The 23,111-nt window shown below is 34.5% G+C and overlaps 1 protein-coding gene across 3 annotated transcripts; it reads left to right on the forward strand.

The window, feature by feature from the left end:
• The first annotated feature begins 5,108 nt into the window (after positions 1-5,108).
• On the forward strand, positions 5,109-22,486 carry LOC111470617 (MADS-box protein JOINTLESS-like). 3 transcript variants are annotated; one of them, XM_023116178.1, is made up of 9 exons: positions 5,109-5,393; positions 5,775-5,972; positions 16,748-16,829; positions 17,739-17,800; positions 17,881-17,980; positions 18,079-18,120; positions 21,708-21,749; positions 21,821-21,930; positions 22,248-22,486. In XM_023116178.1, exons 2-9 carry the CDS (start codon positions 5,791-5,793, stop codon positions 22,261-22,263), a joined length of 636 nt encoding a protein of 211 aa, XP_022971946.1. In that variant the 5' UTR covers positions 5,109-5,393; positions 5,775-5,790; the 3' UTR covers positions 22,264-22,486. The 3 variants fall into 3 exon arrangements, with proteins under 3 accessions (XP_022971946.1, XP_022971944.1, XP_022971943.1); XM_023116176.1 differs by having other exon boundaries at positions 5,116-5,393; positions 21,824-21,930; positions 22,211-22,486; XM_023116175.1 differs by having other exon boundaries at positions 5,118-5,393; positions 22,211-22,486.
• The last annotated feature ends 625 nt before the right edge of the window (positions 22,487-23,111 follow it).

Genomic DNA, 23,111 nt, shown 5'->3' on the forward strand with positions numbered 1-23,111 from the left:
CGATGTGGGACTCCACCAAATCCACATCTTTTGAGCCCAACGTCCTTACTAACACATCGCCTCGTATCTACCCTTTCGAGAGAACATTCTCCTTGCTAGCACATAGTCTAGTGTCTGGCTCTAATACCATTTATAATGCCCTAAACCCACCGCTAGCAAATATTGTCCTCGTTAAGCTTTCTCTTTCGAGTTTCCCCTCAACGATTTAAAACGCGTCTATTAAGGAAACGTCTCCACATCCTTATAAAGGGTGATTCATTCTCCTCCCAAATCAATATGAGATATCACATCTAAATTGAGACCGACACTATACGAACAGATGGTGCAGGAGCACACACACTTCTGTTTCCCCCAATCTAAGCTACCGCATATGTTTTTAAACCGAGTTGTCGGTGATTCAAAGTTGGCCGCTAATGTTTACACAATAATAATCACGTGAATTCAACTTTTCTAATAAAAATAAAATAATTTGGGTATTTGAAATTTAAAAAACGAACAATAGACTCATATATATATATATATATATATATATATATAAAAATTGAAGTAATTAGGATGTCAGAACTTGGTTGAGGCATTTGAGAGCTCGTGTTTCTCGTGATATATGTTCTACTGCGTCAGTCATAACCTATCCTGCCACTCACTTCAGAGATAATGAAATCAGTTTTTATTTATTTATTTATTTATTAACTTAAATACTGTTAGCCATTAAAAAAAATAATTTTAAAATATTTAATTTTAAAAATATTAAGATCCCACAATCTGTTTCCAACGATAACGAAACATCGAGTGTAGAAATCTTTCTCTGTTAGACGCGTTTTAAAGCCTTGAAGGAAAGTCCGGAAGAAAAAGCCAAAAGAAAACAATATTACTAGCAGTCGAGTGAGTTGAATGACTAAATTTTTACACATTTTTTAAATTAAAAAAAATCTAATAATTATTTTATTAATTTAGGAATTTATTATGCACTTAATATGAAAATTTTAAATTTTCATAATCATTTTAAAATATGTATTTGAAGAAAAATAAATTTATTTAGATGATTTAGAGTTAATTTTATATGAATCTTAAAAATAATTATAAATTATTTAATTGATATTGAAAAAGTATAAATTAAATAATAATGAACTATTTTTTATTATAATAAATTTGGGGAAAAAAAAGTGAAAAAAATGAAAATATAAAGTGAGTTACGTCATATTTATTTGAGATGTAAGAAATTGGACGATAAAGTGAAAGAAAATACAAGAAAAAGATCTCATAGGACATTATTAGATCTTGTGCCCCACCATTAATATGCAACATTCAAACCAATTTCACTCCATTTTTAAGGTTATCTCGAGTTTGAGTGAGATCAACCCATTTTGAGTTAGTTGAGTTAGTGACCCGAACAACTTAAATAGAGTTCACAACTCAATCCAACCTAACTCAACCCTCTATTTTTGTGTTAGGTTGGGTTAAGTTGTCGCGTTGTCTTTTTTTCATATATAATTATTTTAAAAAAATCTTATTTATCTACAATATATGTTACATTAATAACTAAAATCATATAAAACTTAAATATCAAACATTCACAAGTCACAACATATCACTAACATTAATTACAAACGTAAAATATTTTTAATCTTCGTAATAATCTTAAAAGTAAAATAGAATAAAGTTGAGTTGTAACCTATATTCAAGTGGGACGAGTTGACCCGACAAAAAAAAATCTCAAACCGTGAACCAGCCCAAATTTTTAGGTTTCCAAAAATTCAACCCAACTCAAACCTCGAAAAAAAACCTAACCCAACTTAACTTATATGGTCTGGATTTTGATTGACACTAAACTTGGCGAGAATTCATATTTCATATGGACGAACTTTACTCCAGAATCGCATGCCCAAATTCCTTTCGGAACCTCGACTTTCGAGGTTAAGGCCCGAGACCCTACCCGACCCTTCAACAAGCCTATCTTTGTCCCTCTTGTCTATTCGATGTCTCGATCTTGCTTATGTCTCAACTTGTTTTCAATGCCCACTCTATGTGGTGTGTTAGATGATGCACCGTCCTCGATCGCATCGTGGTATTCTATTTGAATATTTTCTCTTATTTTTAAAATTTAGATGATAATTTATATTTTATTTAAACGATGTGAACATTAATGAAAATCGGACTTTCGATCTCACTAATGTTTTTCATTCTTAACATGGTATCAGAGCATAATTCTTAACATAACACCTTTAGTTCTTAAGCGTTTTAAAACCTTTCAATTTGTGTCGAGTTGATCCGTGAATTATAAAAAATATTGGAACTCATGATTTGTCCACAAATAATGATTGTGTCTCATGAAAGAACATTGAGGTATGAAACCCAATGGAAATGAAGAACCATGAAGATGAAATTGATACTCAATGAGGGAACCAACAAAGAAGAAAAAGGAAAATGATAGCGTCCAATGGTAACACAAAAGAATCTTATCTTATCTTATCTCATTCAGACACTCTGCACTACTGAACCTAAGCGTACCTCCTTCCAAATTCATGACCCTCTCGAAATCCCCATTCCCGTCGCCGAACAGCGGATGCGGCGGCGCCGCCAGGATATGGTGGGGTTACTAACTATCAGCGGTAGGAAAGTCGGTGGTGTGGGAATGTTTGGCGGCGGAGCTTTTAAGTTGGTTGAATGTGGTTATACATTCTTTTTAATGGTGTTCATATGATGCACTAAATAAGATTAAAGTTGGTACATTTTGAGATTATTCTCCAAATTTAATCTAATGATATACTACTAATCATTATGATCTCCAATTTTATGTTTGTTTCACTTCCACTCGATTTGGCTCGGCTCGGCTCGGCTCGACTCAACTCTCTTATGAATTCCTTTGCTCCCTTGGTCTCCTCGTCTTTGATCTCTCCTCTCGCATCGAATCTCTATCTCTTTTTGGTCTCGTTGTGCTCTAGTGTTAGTGTTTCACTTTCGGTGTCACTATAGCAAGATGGGTCGATTAAGTTTGAGTCTTGTGATCGATTCAACAAAGGTTCTACTTCAGGTCTCTTCTTTCTAAATGTAAGAGCCCAAACCTACTGTTAGTCGATATTATCCTTTTTGGGTTTTCCCTTCAATGACTTTCCCTCAAGGTTAAACACGTTTGCTAAGGTTTTCACATCTTTATGAAGAATAGTTTGTTCCCCTCTCCAATCGACATGAGATCTCACAATCCACCTCCCTTCAGGACCCAGTGTCCTAGATGGCACACCGTTTAGTGACTGTCTCTAATTCCATTTGTAACAGTCGAAGCTCACCACTAGTTTATATTGTCATCTTTGATTTTTACTTCAAGGGTTTTCCCTCAAGGTTTTCAAACGCGTCTGCTAGGGAGAGGTTTCCACACCCTTACATTTCATTCCTTTCTCCAATCGATGTAGGATTTCACACTAAGTGTGAGTGATCTCTTAACCTCGTGATCTCCAAACAAATAGGGAGTTGTTTGGAAATCATTCAAAGTAAAAGTTAATGAGATGTGACACTCAAATAAAAAAAGGGTACATGAAAAAATTGAAACCAAATTTAAATGAGAATGATCCCGAGAATATAAAATTATCGTTAAGATGACTGAGTCATCATGGTAATGATATCAGTAGAGTATTCATTTGATGAGTGGATGCCAACTCAATAGACTTTAAACTCCGCATAAAACCTACCTAAATCTCAATAGAATTGGCAACCATAGATTGATTTAATTTTTCATTATGGCCAACCTAATTATGAATAATTCACTAGGACCACGTTTCGAATCGTAAGCGTATGCATCTTTGACTTTAAAAGCGAGATTCCTTTTATAATATTTTTAATTTTTAACTATTTTCAATGTTTTCTCATCATTATATACTAGTGTTCAAGAAACGAGAATGTTTGTCAATTGTGGTATGAATTTTAGGAGTGTTCAAAAAAAATTCAATGACCTAATAGCTCGAAAATCTTGATCAACTAATTCCCCATCATAAGGGGAAGTATCCTGATGGACGTGAACGTACATTTATGCATGAGATCTCAACAGTTTTCATGATAAACAAATAATGCCACACAACCCCTTCTTTAATTTCATTTCACTCGCATAATCTATAAAACATATCTCAAGGGTTGTATGTCATAAACTGCCTATATCTTAAAACATTTCATCGCATGTCATACATATCATAATATGTCATCATATTTCATACCATATCATAACTCATTAAAGCATAATAAGACATCCGTTCATATTATAAAGTTACTTGACATATATATGCATATCATATAACAAACCATATCATATCATAAAACATGACAAACATATGACACGTGCAAGGTCACTAGGCACGTGTCATCATACATAAGACAACTCTTCCAACTATACCAATAGTAGAGCCGCTTACTTAGTTCACCTAGACCGAAACTACTATGACCTTTGGATGCTAGTTTAATGTTGTTATCGGAAATTCAATTCTGCCTAAAGAATCCCACAAACATAAATTAGAATTTCTAGCATGAGGATCAATTCACCTAATTTCGCATAAACTAATTTAAGCTATAGCTAAAACGTAGTCATACTAACCTTAAACGCTTTCGAAAAGTTGAAACTAGTAAGAAATGTCGGAGTGTATCAAACCCAAGCCGAATAAGCTGAAATGTTAGCCTAGAGCCATAAAAAAGTGTACTCTTCGACTGACTTTAAACGGTTCAAGTGGGGTAAAATAAAGACCAAGGGACCTCATTTTAATAGCGGAGTCCAATTCCCCATTTCCTCAACATATCCAATGTGAGACAACTTTTTTTATTTATTGGGTTATTACCTCAACCTCAACCTCAACGACAATCACACAAACAACTCAAGTAACATAACTCACCTACAAAGAGACCGACATTAAAGACGAGACGAAAACCAACCATCCATACCTCGACACATCCGAGAAAAAAAAAAAAAAAACAAAAATGGGAAAAAGCAAAGAAAACCTAAAAAGTTGCTAAAGATTTAAAGTGCCAACTGTATATATCTATCTCCTCAGCAGTTGAAGATAGAATAGAACAGACAGAGCTGGATTTCATCACCCATTGCCCAATCGCCTCCAAACACAACAACAAGTGAAAGAAAGCTCTTTTATGGGAATTGCTTAGCCACAAAAAGTAAAAACGTTTAAATATCTTTACCTCAAAGGCTCTTCTTTTTCTCTATTTCTCTCTCTTCAACCCATTGGAGGGTTCTCCGAATAATGGTATCTTGTCTGCAACCCCTTCTCTTCAAGCTGTGTCAGTAATTAACCCCAAAAGCTACCAACGCCATTACCTCAAATTTAACCCAAAAATAAAATCAAATCAACACCTTCTTCTCTTGTTTTTCCTTAGAAGAATCAAATTTTGGCATCAAATCTGAGGTGGGTTTTTGTTTTTGAGCTTCAATTTCTCTATCTAGAATGAATTTGATCCATTTTTGTAAAAAAAATTTCATCTTTTTTTGTTTCTTGATAGAAATCTTGCATCAAATCGAGGTGGGTTTTTGTTTTGAGCTTCAATTTCTCTCTCTAGAATGAATTTGATGCATTTTTGTACGAAAAAATTCATCTTTTTTGTTTCTTGATAACAAATTTTGCATCGAATCTGAGGTGGGTTTTTGTTTGAGGCTCAATTTCTCTCTCTAGAATGATTTTGATCCATTTTTGTAAGAAAAATCCCATCTTTTTTTGTTTCTTGATAGAAATCTTTGGAGAAACCATTGTTTTCACAAAGATCAAAGCTTTTTTGTTTTGATTTTTCAGGAAAAGGAATTGAAAGATGACGAGGAAGAAAATTCAGATCAAGAAGATCGACAACATAGCAGCAAGACAAGTAGCATTTTCAAAGAGGAGAAAAGGGCTTTTCAAGAAGGCTAAAGAACTTGCAATTCTTTGTGATGCTGAAATTGGCCTTCTTGTTTTTTCTGCTTCTGGCAAGCTCTTTGACTACGCAAGTTCAAGGTTTTTCTTCTTACCCTTTTTTTTCCTAGAGAGAGAAAGAGGAGAGAGAAAACAAATTTGCACTTTTTAAGCAATTAAATAATAGTAAAGAAACCATAAACATGTGGGGGATGTGAATTTGGTGATGAACTCGATCTAAAATCAAGGCTAGTTGAGATTTGAAAGCCCTTCTTGTAGAGATCTTCCCCCTCATAAAATATAGGGTAGATTTGAAATTTGAGGTGAAATTCATTTAAGTTTTGCATGAGATTTGAGGGAATTTGCAAGTTTTGAGAGATGGGTTTGGTCTAAATTTGAATTTAGATAATGGGTTTTGTTAGAACATAGAAAATTTGTTCAAATGTTCATATTATATTCATATCATGTTCATATCATGTTCATATTAAGTATTGTTTTCTTTGTTATGCATCAATTTTGTGATTGTTTTCATTCAATTTCTGATATATATGATTCTCCAAACCTTGTTTCTACTTTCAATTAGCTGTTTTTTCCATTCAATACGAGAATAGAAATGAAAAAAAGAACAGAAAAACGCATAAACATGTAAGCTTCAAGCATAAGATTTTGTTTGTAGTCCTTTTTCTTAACAAATTAGAACATTTAGGCCTCAAAAAATGGCATTTTTCATCATGGGTTCTCTTGTTTTCTCTTAAATTTTGAATTTTAGAGAAGGATATAGCTTAAATCTTCATTGTTCTTAGTAAATAAAACATGAAATATACAGAATCTCCCTTGAAAAATTATACTCAAACAGTGAAAGAGATTGAAAATTGTTCTCTCTCTCTAAACTCCAATAACTTTTTCTCTCTCCACAAAGTACTCACTATATTTCCTTTTTAAATAATCTTCATAGGCATAAGCTTCAAAGAGATTTGAAATTGTAACAAAGGACAGACAAGCATGTTTTGAAAGAATAACGTTGTTATATGCTAAAAACATGTTGAAAGAAAAGAATAATGCCTTAAGATCTTAAGATCTTAAGAACATTATAATTATCTTTGTCAAATATGAAGACAATGTAGTTATTAGGGTTTTGTTCGATAGTACTTTTGTTTATGATTTTTGTCCTCCCTATCCTATGATGTTCTTTCATCTAAACCTAACCCTACATGTCAATGTTTGGTGCTTCAATAATGGAAAGCTATGAAATCTCAACTTATGTGTATAAGATTTGCATCTAAGAACATGTTTGGACACAAGTTTTGCCCTTTGAAGGTCAAAAAGTTTGATTGGGAAGGAACCCCACAAGTCCTTTTTTCTATTAAGATGGTTTCGTGTAGAACTCGGTTACAATTTTTAGAGGGTTGACGAAACTTTTCGAGGAAATGGGGGAATTGGGAAGGTTTAAAGCATTTTTTTTTAGCGTTCGTTCATCGGAATTTTCTCAATTTTCATGTTGGCTTAGTGTTCTTTTAGATTTGAATCCGTTTTTGTTAATGTCTTGTTTAGGACCTACTACCCTAAACTCTTCTATGTCTTATTTCACTTGATTGGATTGGAGCCTCTTTTTATAGTTCGACTCCTTCTGAACTTTACATTTAGATGATCTTGTACTCTTCTTCCCATCGAAAGTTCGACATTAGAATACATAAAACGAATGAGAAAAATATTATATGAAGCTTGGTACAAAACATTAAGAGTTTCACAAAACAACACTGAGAATGGACTTAAACCCTATGACTCAATTAGCATTCACCTAATGCGTCCTTACTATGCCAAGTTATAAAAAACTTAGATAGTAATCCCTCTAATAGAGTCAGACGTGACTTATATCAACAATTAGCTCATTGGATTGAGCTATGCCAATTATCTTGGAGTGCATAAGTAAGAGTTTTGTGACATTGTGCCCCTAACGGATGAAAATTGACACCCGATTAGTTGAGTCGAGACTCACTCATCATATCGTCTCACGATAATAGATGGGTATTGCCACTATACTTGTCATGATATAACAAATGCTTGCACAAACATCAAAATTATCACTATTACAACACGCACTACATTTCATGACCTAAGACAGTCCATTAATAGAGCCTACCTGAAACCTGAAACCCAAAACGTGGTTTTTTGCCCACAATGCACAATCAACAACACTGTTAACTGGGCGTGCAACGGTGGTGGTGGACCTAAAACGAGAGAGAGGGGGAGAGAGAGAGAGAGAGAGGCGGAGAGAAACTTACTAACGACAATCAACATGGGCGGCGGTGCAGCTAGACGTCGGAGAAGGCAGGAGGAGGGCGTCGCAAGGGGTGATCAGAGGGAGAGAAAGATGGGCGAGAGAAGAGTGAGGGAGAGAAAGGTGATTTAAAAAAAAAATGAATTTACTATATATATTTTAACCTAACCCTAGTTAACTTTACCTTGTTCAACCCTCAAATTTAACCATTAAAACTAGGATGCTTAGAACACCTGGTCACTTCAAGAACCTGATTAACCCGACCCAATTGTTTGTATTGAATTATGAATTTATTTAAGTTGGTTCGATAAAAAAATAATAATAATAATAATAATTATGAGTTGAATTGAGTTGATGAATCACCAATCAAAATTTTTGCTTACGATATATATATACACTTTAATTTTATTATATTTTTTTTTTCTAATAACTATTTTTTTTTATTATTTATTCTTTTAATTAAATATTCGAAATTTTTTTAAGAATTTTATTAAAAACAAAAAATCGAATTAATGATTTGATCATACGTGAATATTTTAAGGTTGAGTTGGATCGAGTCAATTATTTAATAAAGGTTACTTGTTTTGGGTCTAGAAAAGGTTTAAACTCGACCTAACCCAATTCATTAACGTTCCTGATCAAAATCCAGATATTTGTACAATCTTAATTTGATAATTCTAACTGGTTCGACCCACTTAAACTGAAAATTTATATTTGAAATGAGAATTTTAATTTAAAAAATAAAGTTCTAACAACATAGAGCAAAAGTATAAATTTCTTTTTCTAGAGCCGGAGACGTTACAATCTCACCTCCTTAAGAACTTTCGTCCTTAAAAGTTCGTAATCCTTAGAATGTTCTGTATATCTTATTTTTGTTCATCTTCTCATTTTCAAGTCGCTTCCTCAAATTGATGGTTTTGCCAAAGAACTTTTGACGAGTGTTATCTCTTGTTTACACAATATCTTCGATTACTTAACTAGATATTTTTTTTTTTTGTGTTTTTTTTTTCTGTAACTTAAGTTTTCATCAAAAGCTCGAACTTTACTGCATGAGGTGGATTTGTCATATACTTCCATAGCACAAAAACACGAAAACAAGAATCTTAAACGGTCTAGAAAATGTCGCTCAACTTCCTCTTTCCTTTGAACCTCGGAACCCTTTCATAGATGTTGCCTTAAGGAATACTTTATCCTCCAAGTCTTTTTGCTTAGTATCGACTTAACTCTTCTATCTACTATGTGCTATTTGCATCCTAACTCTAATATTTTAGATGACCTTATTAAACTTAGATTAACCTAGTGGGGGAATTGCACAGTTTCTTAGATAGGGCTTCAAATGGAGCGATGTCAAGTGTTGCCTAATAGTTGTTATGCACGTGGACTTCGTAAGTGCACATGAGAGTTCTAACTATCGACGAAACTCAGCTTGCAAGCGCATAACATGTCTTCTAAAGTTTGATTCAACCACACAAGTTAACACTATCAAATTTTAACCCGAGCTACAACTCAAATATTAATCTTTGTTTGGATTAGAAAATAAAATTTTGAACCTAATTAAATTGATTTACTCAAAACACGAACCCCTTGTTGAGTTAATAAGCTTAATTTGTACATGATTTAGTGGAATCAAGTTATCAGAGTTATCCAACATGTTAGAATCAAAACCTATGAGGTGGCACTTTATAGGTTCAGCGTTAAGCTTGTCACTATTCTTTGGATCAATATGAGCATACACAGTACAACCAAAAGTTCTCAAGTGAGAGTATTTGAGTTCTTTTCCTATTCATATTTCTTTTAGCAACACTCCTAGGGTACTGATAGCCCTCTATTGATCAAGTAGACTGCTTTATTTATAACATCGACCTAGAATGTTTTTGACAATCCAGAATGAATGCTCATACTTCTTACTCATTCAATATTCTATTCATCTTTCAGCAACACCATTTTTTCTTACTTTACTTTGAACGGTTCTTGTTAATCTGATTCCCTTAACTACATAAAATGTTTTGAATTCTGACTTATCGTACTCTCTTTCATTGTCATACCTTAGACATTTGATCTTCAAGTCGGTTTGATTTTCAATTTCAGCTTTCCACTTCTTTAAGGTGGCAAACACATCTGATTTGTGTTTTAGGAAATAAATTCACACCTTTTGAAATCATCGATGAAGGTGACGTAGAACTTTGATCCGCCAAGTGATGGAATTGGAGATAGTCCTCAAACGTCTGTATAGACCATTTCCAATCGTACTTTCTTCAATTCTCTAGCAGCCTTTATGAAGCTAACTCGTTTCTGTTTGCTCATAGCGCAACTCTCACAAGGACCCTATATCAACAGATTTCAAACCTTCTAAAACTTCTTTCGGAGCCAGCATCTTCATTCCTTTGACGCTCATATGTCCAAGTTTATTGTGCCATAGACTTGAATTTGAAGCACTTTAAGTAATATCATCCATGTATAATAGACCCTACTATGGTGTATAAGGTTCCAGATTTTGTGCGACGTGCTACCACCATAGCACCCTTCACAATCTTCCATGAACTCTTCCCAAATTATGTTGCTTGCTATCCAACTGACCAATAGAGATCAAGTTCTTCTTGAGACCAAGAATATATCTGACATCCCCTTCCCTTCAATCTTCAAGGCTTTGTTGTCGATATGATACACATTCTCGAATTTTTTAGACTTGAAATTTTGGAACAACTCTTGATTTGGGGACGAATGAAAAGATGCACCTGAATCCAAAATTTAGAATTTAATCGAACTGTCCACGTTGAAGATTAGAGCATCCCAGTGTCTTATGCTGAATTTATAGAATCATCATCATCCTCTGATTTGTGATTCTGCTTCCTCTTCAGTCTCGTACAGACTGTCCGAAAGTGGCATTTTTCTCCATAACTCCAACACGTTACGTTTGTTGTACAATCAGTCTTGTACAATCGGTTCTTTGATTTTGATCAACCTTTGTTTGACCCTTTGATTTACTTCTTTCCCTTTAGTATCTCTAGATGAATCTCCAATTTCTCGTTTGTGAATACTTTCGCTGAGAATTACATCTCAGATTTAATCGAACTTCAATTTCTCTGAGAATTACCTTGGGAATTGTTGATCGTGACAACAATAGTATCCCACGACTCGAGTAAAGATGACATCAAAATCAATGCCTTAATTTCATCTTCGAAATTAATGTCCACCGAGCTCAATTGACTTACAATCAAATTGAACTCAATTATATGATCCACAACAGATCCACCTTTAGACATTTGTAGATTGAACAATCTTCGCATTAAATACCCCTTATTCATAGCCGACGATTTTTCATACATATTCGATAGTGCCTTCAATAGGTTCAAAGTTGTCTTCTCCTTAATGCTGTTGAATGCCACTTTCTAGACAGCGTCAACTGGATTAACCCTAAGGTCTACCAATCCTTGAGTTTCCAGGGCTTCGTGGTCATGATATCCAGCTTCACCCCAATAGAGATTTGTGAAGATCTTTATGGTACAAATAATCTTCAATCTATATCTTCCAGAAACGGAAATCGGATCCATCAAACTTCTCAATTCTAATATTTGAACTTTCCATCTTCACATATCGTGGTGAATTTCGCCTAGCTCTGATACTAGTTGTTAGGATTGCACAACAATGCACACACTCGATCTAGATGAACACAAAGATCAGGAGAATATAGAGAAGGTAGAAAGTACATATTCAAAGTACCACCTAAAGGGCATATATATGTTTTCATTTTAGTCTATATATATATATATATATATAATAGCTTAAATCCATATAACCCTCTTAGTAAATATCTACCATAAATCTCTACCACTTTTTTTTTTACTATAAATAGTCGTTTACTATATATATCACCATGATACCTATCCCAACCAAACCAACACCACTTAGCTTATACAATTCACTAAATTTAATGGTATGCTGACGATTATGGAAGAAACTCAAGGACTCCGTTGTTACCCTCTTGCACATAGTTAGACCTGCTCACTCAGAATCAACCCTTCTGAAGAACTCCTTTTCTTTTTAACAAGCGCAACGTGTGGCAATACGCATGCGCTGCGAAGATGAGAAAGTCCAAGCCATGATGCAACAACCTGCTGTCTCATTTTCTTGAGGTGGCTAGGGTTAAGCTTGTCCCTTGTTTTGACATCCCTTTCTTCCAACCAAGTCTATGTCTGCAGAAGCTGTTGGAAAAAATGGGATAGTGAAAGAGATAAGAATAGATAGAAACTGCAGTGCTTTATTAATGTTTTCTAACTCAATGCTTAGACGGTCACACAATTCCTTTATTTATAGCTTATACACTGGACTAGAAATAGTAACTCATGGAAATCTAGATAAATTCAAATCTACTAACAATCTCCTAAAATCTTGGTAGTTTGAATATTTGAATCATATCTCAACACTCCCCCTTGATTCAAAGTTGTAGATGTCAACTACAGAGCTTTTCTTTTGACAAGGCCTTCGTAAATATGTCTGCTTTAACCCATACAATGTCTGTCTCAGCTTATATACCTTTGTTTTTTTGTCTTCCTTTATGAATCCCTCTGGAGGTGTTACATAAACCTCTTCTTGTAAATCTCCATAAAACTTTTCGTTTGGTAGATCAACCATATTCCATGTTCCATCTTTCTTAACGAACTGCATCTCTACTGCCATGGCTTTCTTCCCGTCTTCTTTTTCAGTTGCTTCTTCATAATTCATAGGGTCTGAAACAGTAAGAGCAAATTGACATTATGCATATATGTCAGCTAAAGATTTATAATTCCTTGGAGGTGTCTCATCTGAAAGTTCTTCAAGAGAAGAATTGCTGTTTAGTGATGTTGAAGATGATGAATTTGACACACTTTGCGTTACAGTGGATGCACTGAATTTGACACACTTTCCTTTTCTTTACTCCAATCTCAACTCACGTTTTCATTAAATATCACATCCCTTATAACTAAAATCTTTTCACTAATGGGGTTGTATAATTTATATGCTCAATAGCCAATAAAAATGCATTTTTTAGATTTTTCATCAAGCTTTTGACGAATTTGAGGATGTTTCAAAGCATAAGCAACACAACCAAAGATTCGTAAATGACTTACAGATGGTTTCCTTCCATGTCATGCTTCATAAGAAGTTCGATTCATAACAACCTTTGTTGGTGAGAGGTTTAATAAATAAATAGATGTTGCTATGGCTTCTGCCCAAAATTGGTTTGGAAGTCTCCTTGCTTGTAACATACTTCTTGCTATCTCCACAATAGTTCGATTTTTTCGTTCAACGATTTCATTTTGTTTTGGAGTGTAGGGAGCTGTTAACTCCCTTTGGATGCCCTATTCTTCACAAAACAAATTAAACTCTTTAGATATGAACTAGTCACCTCTGTCTGTGTGAAGAACTTTAATGTGACAGCCACTTTGGTTCTCCACCATAGCTTTAAAAATCTGGAACTTCTGAAAAGTTTTTGACTTGTGTTGTAAGAAGTAAACCCAACTCATGCGACTATAGTCATCAATGAATAGCAAAATGTATGTACTCCCACCCAAGGACTTCGTTTGCATTGGCCCACATAAATCAACATGAATTAGTTCTAGCTAATGTGAAGCTCTTTTAGCATTTCCAACGGGAAAGGACTTCCTAGTCTGCTTGCCATAAATGCATCCTTCATACAAATTAGTTGAATCAGTTCTTAGTAATCCAAAAACTATACCTTTATCCTTGAGTATTTTTAGGCCGTTCATATGAAGATGTCCATATCTAAGATGCCATAATGTTGAGTCATCTTTCGTGCTAACAGTAAGAGCAAAATCCTCCATGTTAGAAACATGGAGTGGAAACATCTTATTTGAAGTCATGACAATTTGAACTTTATGGCCTGATTTCTTATGTGTAATGACACATGTGTTGTCATAGAACTGAATGTCCTCTGGTCATCAATTGTCCAACACTCAATAAATTGTACCCTACATCAGGTACAAATTGAACATTATCTAATTGTTTTATCTTACCGTGACTGGTTTCGACTGGTTTCGACTTTCACTGTACCTTTGCCTTCAACTTGCATCTCTTTTTATTTCCAAGTTGCACCTTAATCTTTTGCGTCTCATCAAGATATTTGAATAAGGATTTGGTGCCTGTCATATGGTTCGAGCATCCGCTATCAACAAACCATAAGCCACCCTTTTTTGGATTAGTATCCATGCACGCCATAAGCAGCTTTCCTTCTTCTTCTACATTCTCTGCTGCAAAATTCGTTGATTTTTATACCAACAATCAGATTTTGTGTGCCCATACCTTCTACAATGATAACATTGTATGACATTCCTTTGTTCATTGAATTGTCTCTGTCCATCACTTCTCCATCTACCCCTGTTATCACGACCACCATGGAAGTTGCGAAATCCTCCTCTTCCACGACTTCTACTTGCAAAATGAATATTTTCTCTTTCGTTGTTTTTGTGGTTGGTTGTCTCCTTCACTTGAAGTGCCTTTTCTTCGTTCTTTTCTGATGATTTATTGATTCTTACCTCGTGAGCCTGAAGTGAGCCCATCAGTTCATCAACGGAGTGTATGGATAGATCCTTAGCTGCTTCTATGACAGCCACCACATGGTCAAACTTTGGAGTCAAGCTTCTTAACACCTTTGCAACAATTGTTTCGTCTGAGATTTTCTCTCCATAGGTGCGCATCTGACTGACTATTGCCATTGCTCTTGACAAAAAATCAGCAATTGATTCGCCATTCGTTATGAGTAGAGTTTCAAAATCACGTCTTAGAGATTGCAATTTCACTATCATGACCTTCGAATCTCCTAGAAACTCCTTCTATAGAATTGACCATGCCTGCTTTGATGTGGTTGCTGCTGTAACTCGTGAAAAGATAGTCTTATGAACTGCTTGCTAAATAGTGAATAGAGCCTTGACATCGTTTTTCTTGGTTTCTCTTAATCTCTCCTTTTCTTCTATTGTGTGTTCTAATACATCAACAAACTCGTGCTCTACCAAGTCCCATAGCTCCTGCGATCTGAGCAAGGTCTTCATCTTGATGCTCCACCACTCATATTTCTCACCATTAAAGATGGGTAACAACGGTGCAGAGGAAGAAAAATCAGCTACTGTCATTTTTGTTTTGTGAAAGAAAATAATCAATCGCCCTCTGTCGAACGAACTTGGCTCTGATACCAAAACTGTTGGAAAAAAAGAGATAGTGAAAGAGATAGAAATAGATAGAAGCTGCAGTGCTTTATTAATGTTTTCTAACCAATGCTTAGATGGTCACACAATTCCTGTATTTATAGCTTATACACTGGACCAGAAATAGTAAATCATGGAAATCTACATAAATTCAAAACTACTAAAAATCTCCTAAAATCTCCTAAAATCTTGGTAGTTTGAATATTTGAATCATAACTCAACTACTTAAAATCATATCTTCATTTTGAATACTTTGAATCATATCTCAACAGAAGCTGCGTTTCTGAATCTTTACCACCATGACTACCCTTTACGAAGCTTGCATCGATGCCTCCACCAAAACCCCTCAGCTCCGTCCATGTCGGTGCTCAACATTGATGATGGTTTCATCTTTCTTCTTCTTCTTCCTACCAACTTATTCATAGCTTTGTGGTGGCTGAATCTTTGTTCCCTCCACATATTCTCTAGACAAGGAATGGGCAACGAACCAACGCTCTTTTCTTAGAAATTTAGTCGTTTCTTGTAATGACCCTGCCCACTGCCAGCAATTATTGTCCGCTTGGATGGTGAGATTCTGCATCAGTTGGGGAGAAGAATGAAATATTCTTTGTAAGGGTAAAGATACTTGTTCGTAGAAACATTTTTTTGTAAGGGTGTGGAAACATCTTTTAAAAACTGTATCAGTTGAGGAGGAGAACGAAACATTATTTGTAAGGGTGTGAAAACCTTTCCGTAACAGACGGAACATTCTTTGTTAGGGTGTGAAAACCTCTCCTTTTAAAAACTGTATCGGTTAGAGGGAGGATAACGAAACATTCTTTGTAAGGGTGTGAAAATTTCTCCGTACCAGACAAAACATTCTTTGTAAGGGTATGAAAACCTCTCCTTTTAAAAACTGCAACGGTTGGGGAGGAGAACGAAACATTCTTTATAAGGGTGCGAAAACCTCTCCGTAGCAGGCTGAACATTCTTTATAAGAGTATGGAAATCTCTCCGTAGCAAGCTGAACATTCTTTGTAAGGGTGTGTAAACCTTCCTTTTAAAAATTTGAGAGAAATTCCAAAATGAAAAGTCCGACAAGTGGACTTGGACAATTACGTTCTACCCACCATGTTTTTATATCTTATATTTATTAAAGTATGCTAGTTAATTCTAATAATTATTAATATATATATTGTTTGGCTTTATATTCCGAAGATTTCATTTTTTCTTTAAATATTTATTAAAAAATAGTCTTGAAATTAATCAACATTAAAGAAAAGCACTCTTTTAATCATTTAAAATAAACATTTTCCCCACGTTAATTATCATAATATTTCTTTAAATCATTAGCATTTATTTATTAATTTATTTCTATTGACTTAATTTTATTGTTAATATTCTCTTTTTTTGTTCTGAAGTGTGCAGGGGCTGCTTGAGAAGCACAGCAGTGTCCATTCAGAGAACCTTCCAAATTTGAATGAACCATCAGTGGAGTTTCAGGTAAGTTCTGCTTTCAAATCAGATCCATTTAGGGCAAACCTCGAATATATATATATATATATATATAACTTTAAAAATGATTAGTACCACGTTTCAAAAATATCTATGAACTTATAAAAGTAATATTAAAACATTTGAGATGATCTATGAGGTGTAATTAAACCGTTTTTATCCATATATTGACGGTAATAACTTTTTTGACATTTTTCTTATAAATGTTAAGGGTGTTAATACTGTTCTTCAAATTTTATGAGTATTTTTTAAACATGGTACTAATAGTAAGAGTATTTTTAAACTTTAAAAAAAGTTCAGTATCAATAAAACTTTTTAAAGTTTAAGGGTATTATTGAAATATTATTGAAATTTCAAAGATATTTTTGAAACAAAGTAGTAACGATTTTCATTCAAACCTAAGGGTAAGGGTATTTTTGGAACATTTTAAATAGTTTATGGGTATTTTATTTTATTTTTATTATTTTAGCAAACAAATCTTTAATGAAGTATGAAGATAATGTTAATTAATTGATTACGTTAAATTACAAGTTTAGTATCGAAACTTTTAGGTTGATGTCCTAGTTTGTCTTCCGAACTTTCACTTTTTGGTTTAATAGATCATTAAACTTTAATGATGTCTAATATGTCATTAACATATCTATTTGGGATAAAATTAAATTGAGTGAGTTAGCAAGTTTGAGAATTTTAAAAAAAATGTTGATGAATTGGAAATTTATTACGTATAAAACTAAAATCATAAGGACTTATTAGACACTTTAAAGTTTAGAGATATATTGACACTCGAAGATGAAGAACTTTAACGGGTTGTCGATTTGAATCTCTTTGTTTGACCTATACGGTATTATTTCCAAACAAAATAGTAATGTCTTCGAGAATTGGGTATGTTTTTAACAGCTAGAGAGTAATATCCGAGCCAAGTTGAACGAAGAAGTCGAGAAAAAGAGGCACGAACTAAGGTGAGTATGCAAAACCACTAAGGCACTGAAAATGGTAGCATTTTTAAGGCAGGCTTTGTATGAATGTGTGTAACAAACAGGCAAATGAAGGGAGAGGAGCTTCAAGGATTAGGGCTTGAAGAGCTGAAGAAATTAGAGAAATCTCTTCTTGGAGGACTCAGCCGTGTTGCAGAAATGATGGTTAATTCTATCACACTACTTTTTTGGGTGTAAATATCTAATTTAATCTAAGTTGGTAAATGAATTTGATTGAAACTCTTTTGTATATTTTGTTTCAGGATGGAAGAAATGCTGAATTGATCTGTGATATTGGAAGGAAGGTAAACGATTACGATTACAATTTCATTTTTTCGTTTTCTGTTTCTGAGTTTATATCTGTTTCTTTCTCGTCTTTCCGTTTTCCGTTTCTTAGAAGGAAATACTTGAATTCTTTAAACAAAAACTATTTTTTCGAAACTTGGATTAGGGTTTTCGATATATTGATTGAAAGTGTCGGATAACGAAACAAATAAGGTTATAGGTGTAAGTAGTGCTTATAGATTTGAATTTCGAGACTAAGAACGAGAAAACAAATGGTTATCAAACGGGGTTTAAGTTATTTAAATTTGTTTCTATTGAAACCGTTCATTAGGGTATTTAGGAGCTTTGTTGGAACTCTTCTCGAGCTAAACGGTAATATTAAGCGCGAGATGTTAAATTACCACTTAACCCAAAAGCTTAAAAGGATGAATTGTAGTAAGTTTAATTTCGCTCAATTGTCTTACCTGTTTCCAGCCAGATGGTCATGTTTCTAAGTCTCCCTACAAAACTCAAATATGTGTCTTACAATGCCTACGACATGCCCCTTCTCTCAATCGAGTCCAATACATTCGTAAAAATAAACCCATTAGCATAAGCTTTTAGGTTCAGTGGTGAGATCTCAGCTCGGATTTCGATATGATAAGATTCTTGGTCACAGTATCATATAGACACGTTTCATTATAACCTTTTTTGGTTCGAAATGAAAGGAACAACGAGCCTCCACAATAGTATGATATTGTCGGCTTTAAGTATAAGTTCTCATGATTTTATTTTAGAGTGTTTCAAAAGATCTCATACCAACAAGATAAAGTTGCCTATTTATATACTCATGATCTTTTTTTTACTTAGCTAAATTGAGACTCTAACATTCCTCAACACAGAAAACATTCTAGTTTGGTCAAATGCAGAGAACTTCATCAACAGTTTAGGCCAATGATTGAACTTGTCTTTATTAAGCTTAAGACCAAATATCACTTCAAAGAAGGATAAAAAGCCAATTACAAAGTAGCTCTTATCCTTGAACAAAAGAAAAGGGTGCGGCCAGCAAAGTGGACTAATTTCTTACCTATTGATACTAACTTTGTTCTTAATGGTAACGGTCCAAGCGCAGATATTATCCTCTTTAAACTTCCGCTCAAAGTTTAAAACGCGTTTGATATGGAAATGTTTCCACACCCTTATAAAGGGTGTTTCGTTCTCCTCCTCAACCAAGGTGGGATATCACAATCCACCCCCTTTAGAATCCAGCATTCTCGCTGACACTCGTTTCTTTCTTCAATCGATATGGGACCCCTACCAAATCCACTCCTTTCGAGACCTAGCGCCCTTACTAGCACACCACATCGTGTCTACCCCTTTTAGGGAACAGCCTACTCACTGGCACATGGTCCAGTGTTTGATTCTTATACCATTTGTAATGGTCCAAGCCCACCGCTAGTAAATATTGTTCTCTTTGGGCTTTCCCTTTCGGGCTTCCCCTCAAGGCTTTAAAACGTGTCTGCTATGGAAAAGTTTCCACATCCTTATAAAGGGTGTTTCGTTCTCCTCCCCAACCAATGTGAGATATGACAATCTACCATAAAAATAAATGGTCAAACGGTTATCGGAAGCAAGATCGATCACACTCACACACCCACAAATTAAAATAAACAAAGAGACACAAAGATCTACGTGGTTGTCACCAATCACTATGATCAAAGTGTTTACAAAGGGTATATCTCAAACTCACACACTAAAAAATCTCACTCACAATGTTTTTCTCAAATTCCTCTAAATAAATACAAAATGAAACTCAATTTCGATGTCTCTCAACAATGTTTGGCAATCTTTTATATAAGCATATAAGCATAGAAACATTAATGTCCTTACATAAATTAAAATGATTCATGTATTAATATGAGAGATTCATGTATTAATATGAGAGAAAAGCTCCCTTAGTGTCTCTAAAAACAACTAAATTTCAGTCCTTTAGAGTTTGAATTCCTTTGAGGGTCGTTGAGCTCTCTCAAAAAACTGAAGCCTTTGCACTTTCCATCCACCCAGCATTCAACCCCCACGAAATTGAAGTTTTAAATATTCACATGGATAGATTTCGAAAAGGCCAAATCGAGAAATTCATTAGACATCTTAGAGTTAAATTAATTTGGTAAGATACACCGTAATGATAGTACATGTATTAGGTAGATTCGTTATTTAATATTTGGTACGTGTATGACCATGGAGGATGTTCTAAAAGACTTATATAAAGATCATCTATGTCAAAATTTTAACGAAAAAAATTTGAATGTTAGAGAATTCTATTCTTTTATGTTTGACTTGTAAGGATATGATGAGTTACTACCCAATTTTTTCGTTAGGGTATATAAATAAAGAACAATATCTCGATCCGTACAAAATATGTTGGGTGGTTCCAAAAGAAAAATCATAAAAATTTGTGTTCAGAGTGGACAATATTTTACCAGGTTTAAAATATGTTGAGCGTTGTGTCTTAACCAAGTGGTATCAGAGTCATGGTTTGTAATAGCTCAAACCCACTACTAGCAGATATTGTCGTATTCGAGTTTTTTCTCAACATTTTTAAAACACATATGATAGGAGAGGTTTCCACACCTTTACGAAGGTGTTTCGTTCCCTTCTACAACTGATGTGGGATTTGACATATCTCTATCGTAGTTTGGAACAACCTTAATGTCATTTTTCTCATTGTTGGATGCATTTCATATTCCTTGTTTCACCCTTGTTTGAGCTTGTGACTTGTGAAGTTGAGCCATCGCCACCTTTTTGTTCATCCAAATGATTTAGTTTCATCTTAGACCGTGTTCCGAGCAACTTTATCTTACCTTACCTGATAGAGCCACACAATTGTATCACTGCCAAGAATGCTGCCGGGGATCTTGACCACTTGACAAGAAACTTGTGCTTTTGCCTTTTTAGTTGGCTTGATTCAGATAGAGATCCTACGTTGACTGGAGAATGAAACGAAACATTTCTTATAAGGGTGTAAAAATCTCTTAGTAAATGCATTTTAAAACCATGATGTTGATGGTGATATGTAACAGACCAAAGCAGACAATATCTGCTAGTGGTGGGTTTGGGCTCTTACAATGGTATCAGAGCTAGACACTGGGCGATGTGCCAACAAGGACGTTGGACCTCCAAGGGGGATGGATTGTCAGATCTCACAATGGTTGGAGAGAGGGACGAAACATTCCTTATAAGGGTGTGGAAACCTCTCCCTAGCAGACGCATTTTAAAATCATGAGTCTGACAACGAAACGTAATAGGCTAAAGCAAACAATATCTACCAGTGGCGGTCTCCGCCTATTACACTTACGTAACCTGACCTAAAAATTTTTGTTTGATGGTTGAGTAGCATTACGAGTCTCTTGTCTCTATGTTTTTTTTTTTAATTATTCATTGGGTCATATTTCTCGACTAGTCTTCTTGTGTTGGGCTGAAGAATGTGTGGGCTCGGTGGCTATCAGAATCGAGACGTAATTGTCAATGAATTCTTAGGCCTCTTTTTCCAAAACCCACTTGAATTCATGTGATATTTCTTATGTTCTTGCTAGAAATGAATATCATAAATAGTTTTGAATATGTTCAGGTTGATTTGCTGATAGAAGAAAATCAAAGATTGAACCAACTTGTGAGTACTAACAATCATCACCTATTTAATACCAATAATGGGATTAGAAAATGATTGAATTTGCATGGCAGAAGGTGGAGAAAATGGCATACCAAACACACAACATGCAAGGCCATTCTTCTGAATCAATAGTCAATAATTCTCAAGATTATGATAGCTCTGATACATCTCTCAAATTGGGGTTAGTTTTTTCTTAACAACTTGTTTGGTTGATCCATTTTTCCTTAGATTAACGACCTCAATCTTGTTTATGAACCTTATTTTCTCCAAAAACTTTCCTGTTTTTTCTCGAGCTCTATACAAGAATTGAATGTTGGGAGTGAGTCCCACATTGGTTAATTAAAGGAATGATCATGCGTTTATATGTAAAGAAATACAGAATAATATCATACCATTGTAGAGAGTCGTGATTGAATTAACTTTGTTACTGATATGATAGGGTTGTTGAAATGTTGTTGCAGATTGTCATTTCTTGAGCATTGAATTTTATTGCTACAGATTGGCACCTGAATGAACACAAAGATCTGCCATTTTCTTTTGGAAATGGGTGCATTTGTTGGTCAAAAGAATAATAAATATGGTAGATCAAGTGTGAATGTATATGATTTACCCAAGATCGTACCTGTAACTCATAACTAAAATTTATGTACTCTGATATATAACTTACTAACATAAAATTGCTCAAATTTGTTAAGGAAGATGGTGTGTGTAATACCTATTCACTTCATTATTTTCAACCTTCTTTTTTGTCATCTTCGTCTCTCTCACGTTGATCTCGATCATCGACGAAGAGATGCTTTAGAAAGTGAACTTACGATTCTACATAACTCTCGTTCAAGCGTTTAGATTGAGTTGCTCCATGCATTTTCTTTGACATGACTTCTGCAAATGTCATCTTAATGCAATTTTTGAAGAGTCATTCTTGCACCCTTGAACTCTAGTAGGCCTACAACAAACGTGTAGGACGGCTCGATTGGCTCATTGTTGCAGTAATGACACCTCTCATGCAACAATGACAATGTGACCGTCGGTAAGCTAATAAACTTGACTTAATAGAATAAGTCATTAATTTATACTAACTTATGGAACACATTGTTAATAGTCACTAAATTGTAGACCAAGTTTAGTGATTTAATTAGTAAGATGGTTAGTACTTTCTTTATGTAAATACTCATTGGATGTATGCTTTATTCACAACAATAAAGAGAATTAAAAAACATAAGTGATTAACGTTCTTCAATTCAAAAGAACTTTCCCCTCAAATTGTTCTTTCAGCTTAATTTATTTGTTTCGATATATTTCGATCGTGGGTCATATTCATTAGTCACTGCGCCTACCATTAGTGAATACCCACACCACATC

This window comes from Cucurbita maxima, unplaced genomic scaffold (genome assembly GCF_002738345.1).
Source record: "Cucurbita maxima cultivar Rimu unplaced genomic scaffold, Cmax_1.0 Cma_Scf00046, whole genome shotgun sequence".
NCBI lineage: Eukaryota > Viridiplantae > Streptophyta > Magnoliopsida > Cucurbitales > Cucurbitaceae > Cucurbita > Cucurbita maxima.

Coding starts and splice junctions, on each gene's coding strand:
- LOC111470617 (XM_023116175.1), top strand. CDS start 5,791: ATGACGAGGAAGAAAATTCAGATCAAGAAGATCGACAACATAGCAGCA. Junction 21,750..21,820: donor ATCAAAGATTGAACCAACTT/GTGAGTACTAAC, acceptor TTTGCATGGCAG/AAGGTGGAGAAAATGGCATA. Junction 21,931..22,210: donor GATACATCTCTCAAATTGGG/GTTAGTTTTTTC, acceptor ATGTTGTTGCAG/ATTGTCATTTCTTGAGCATT.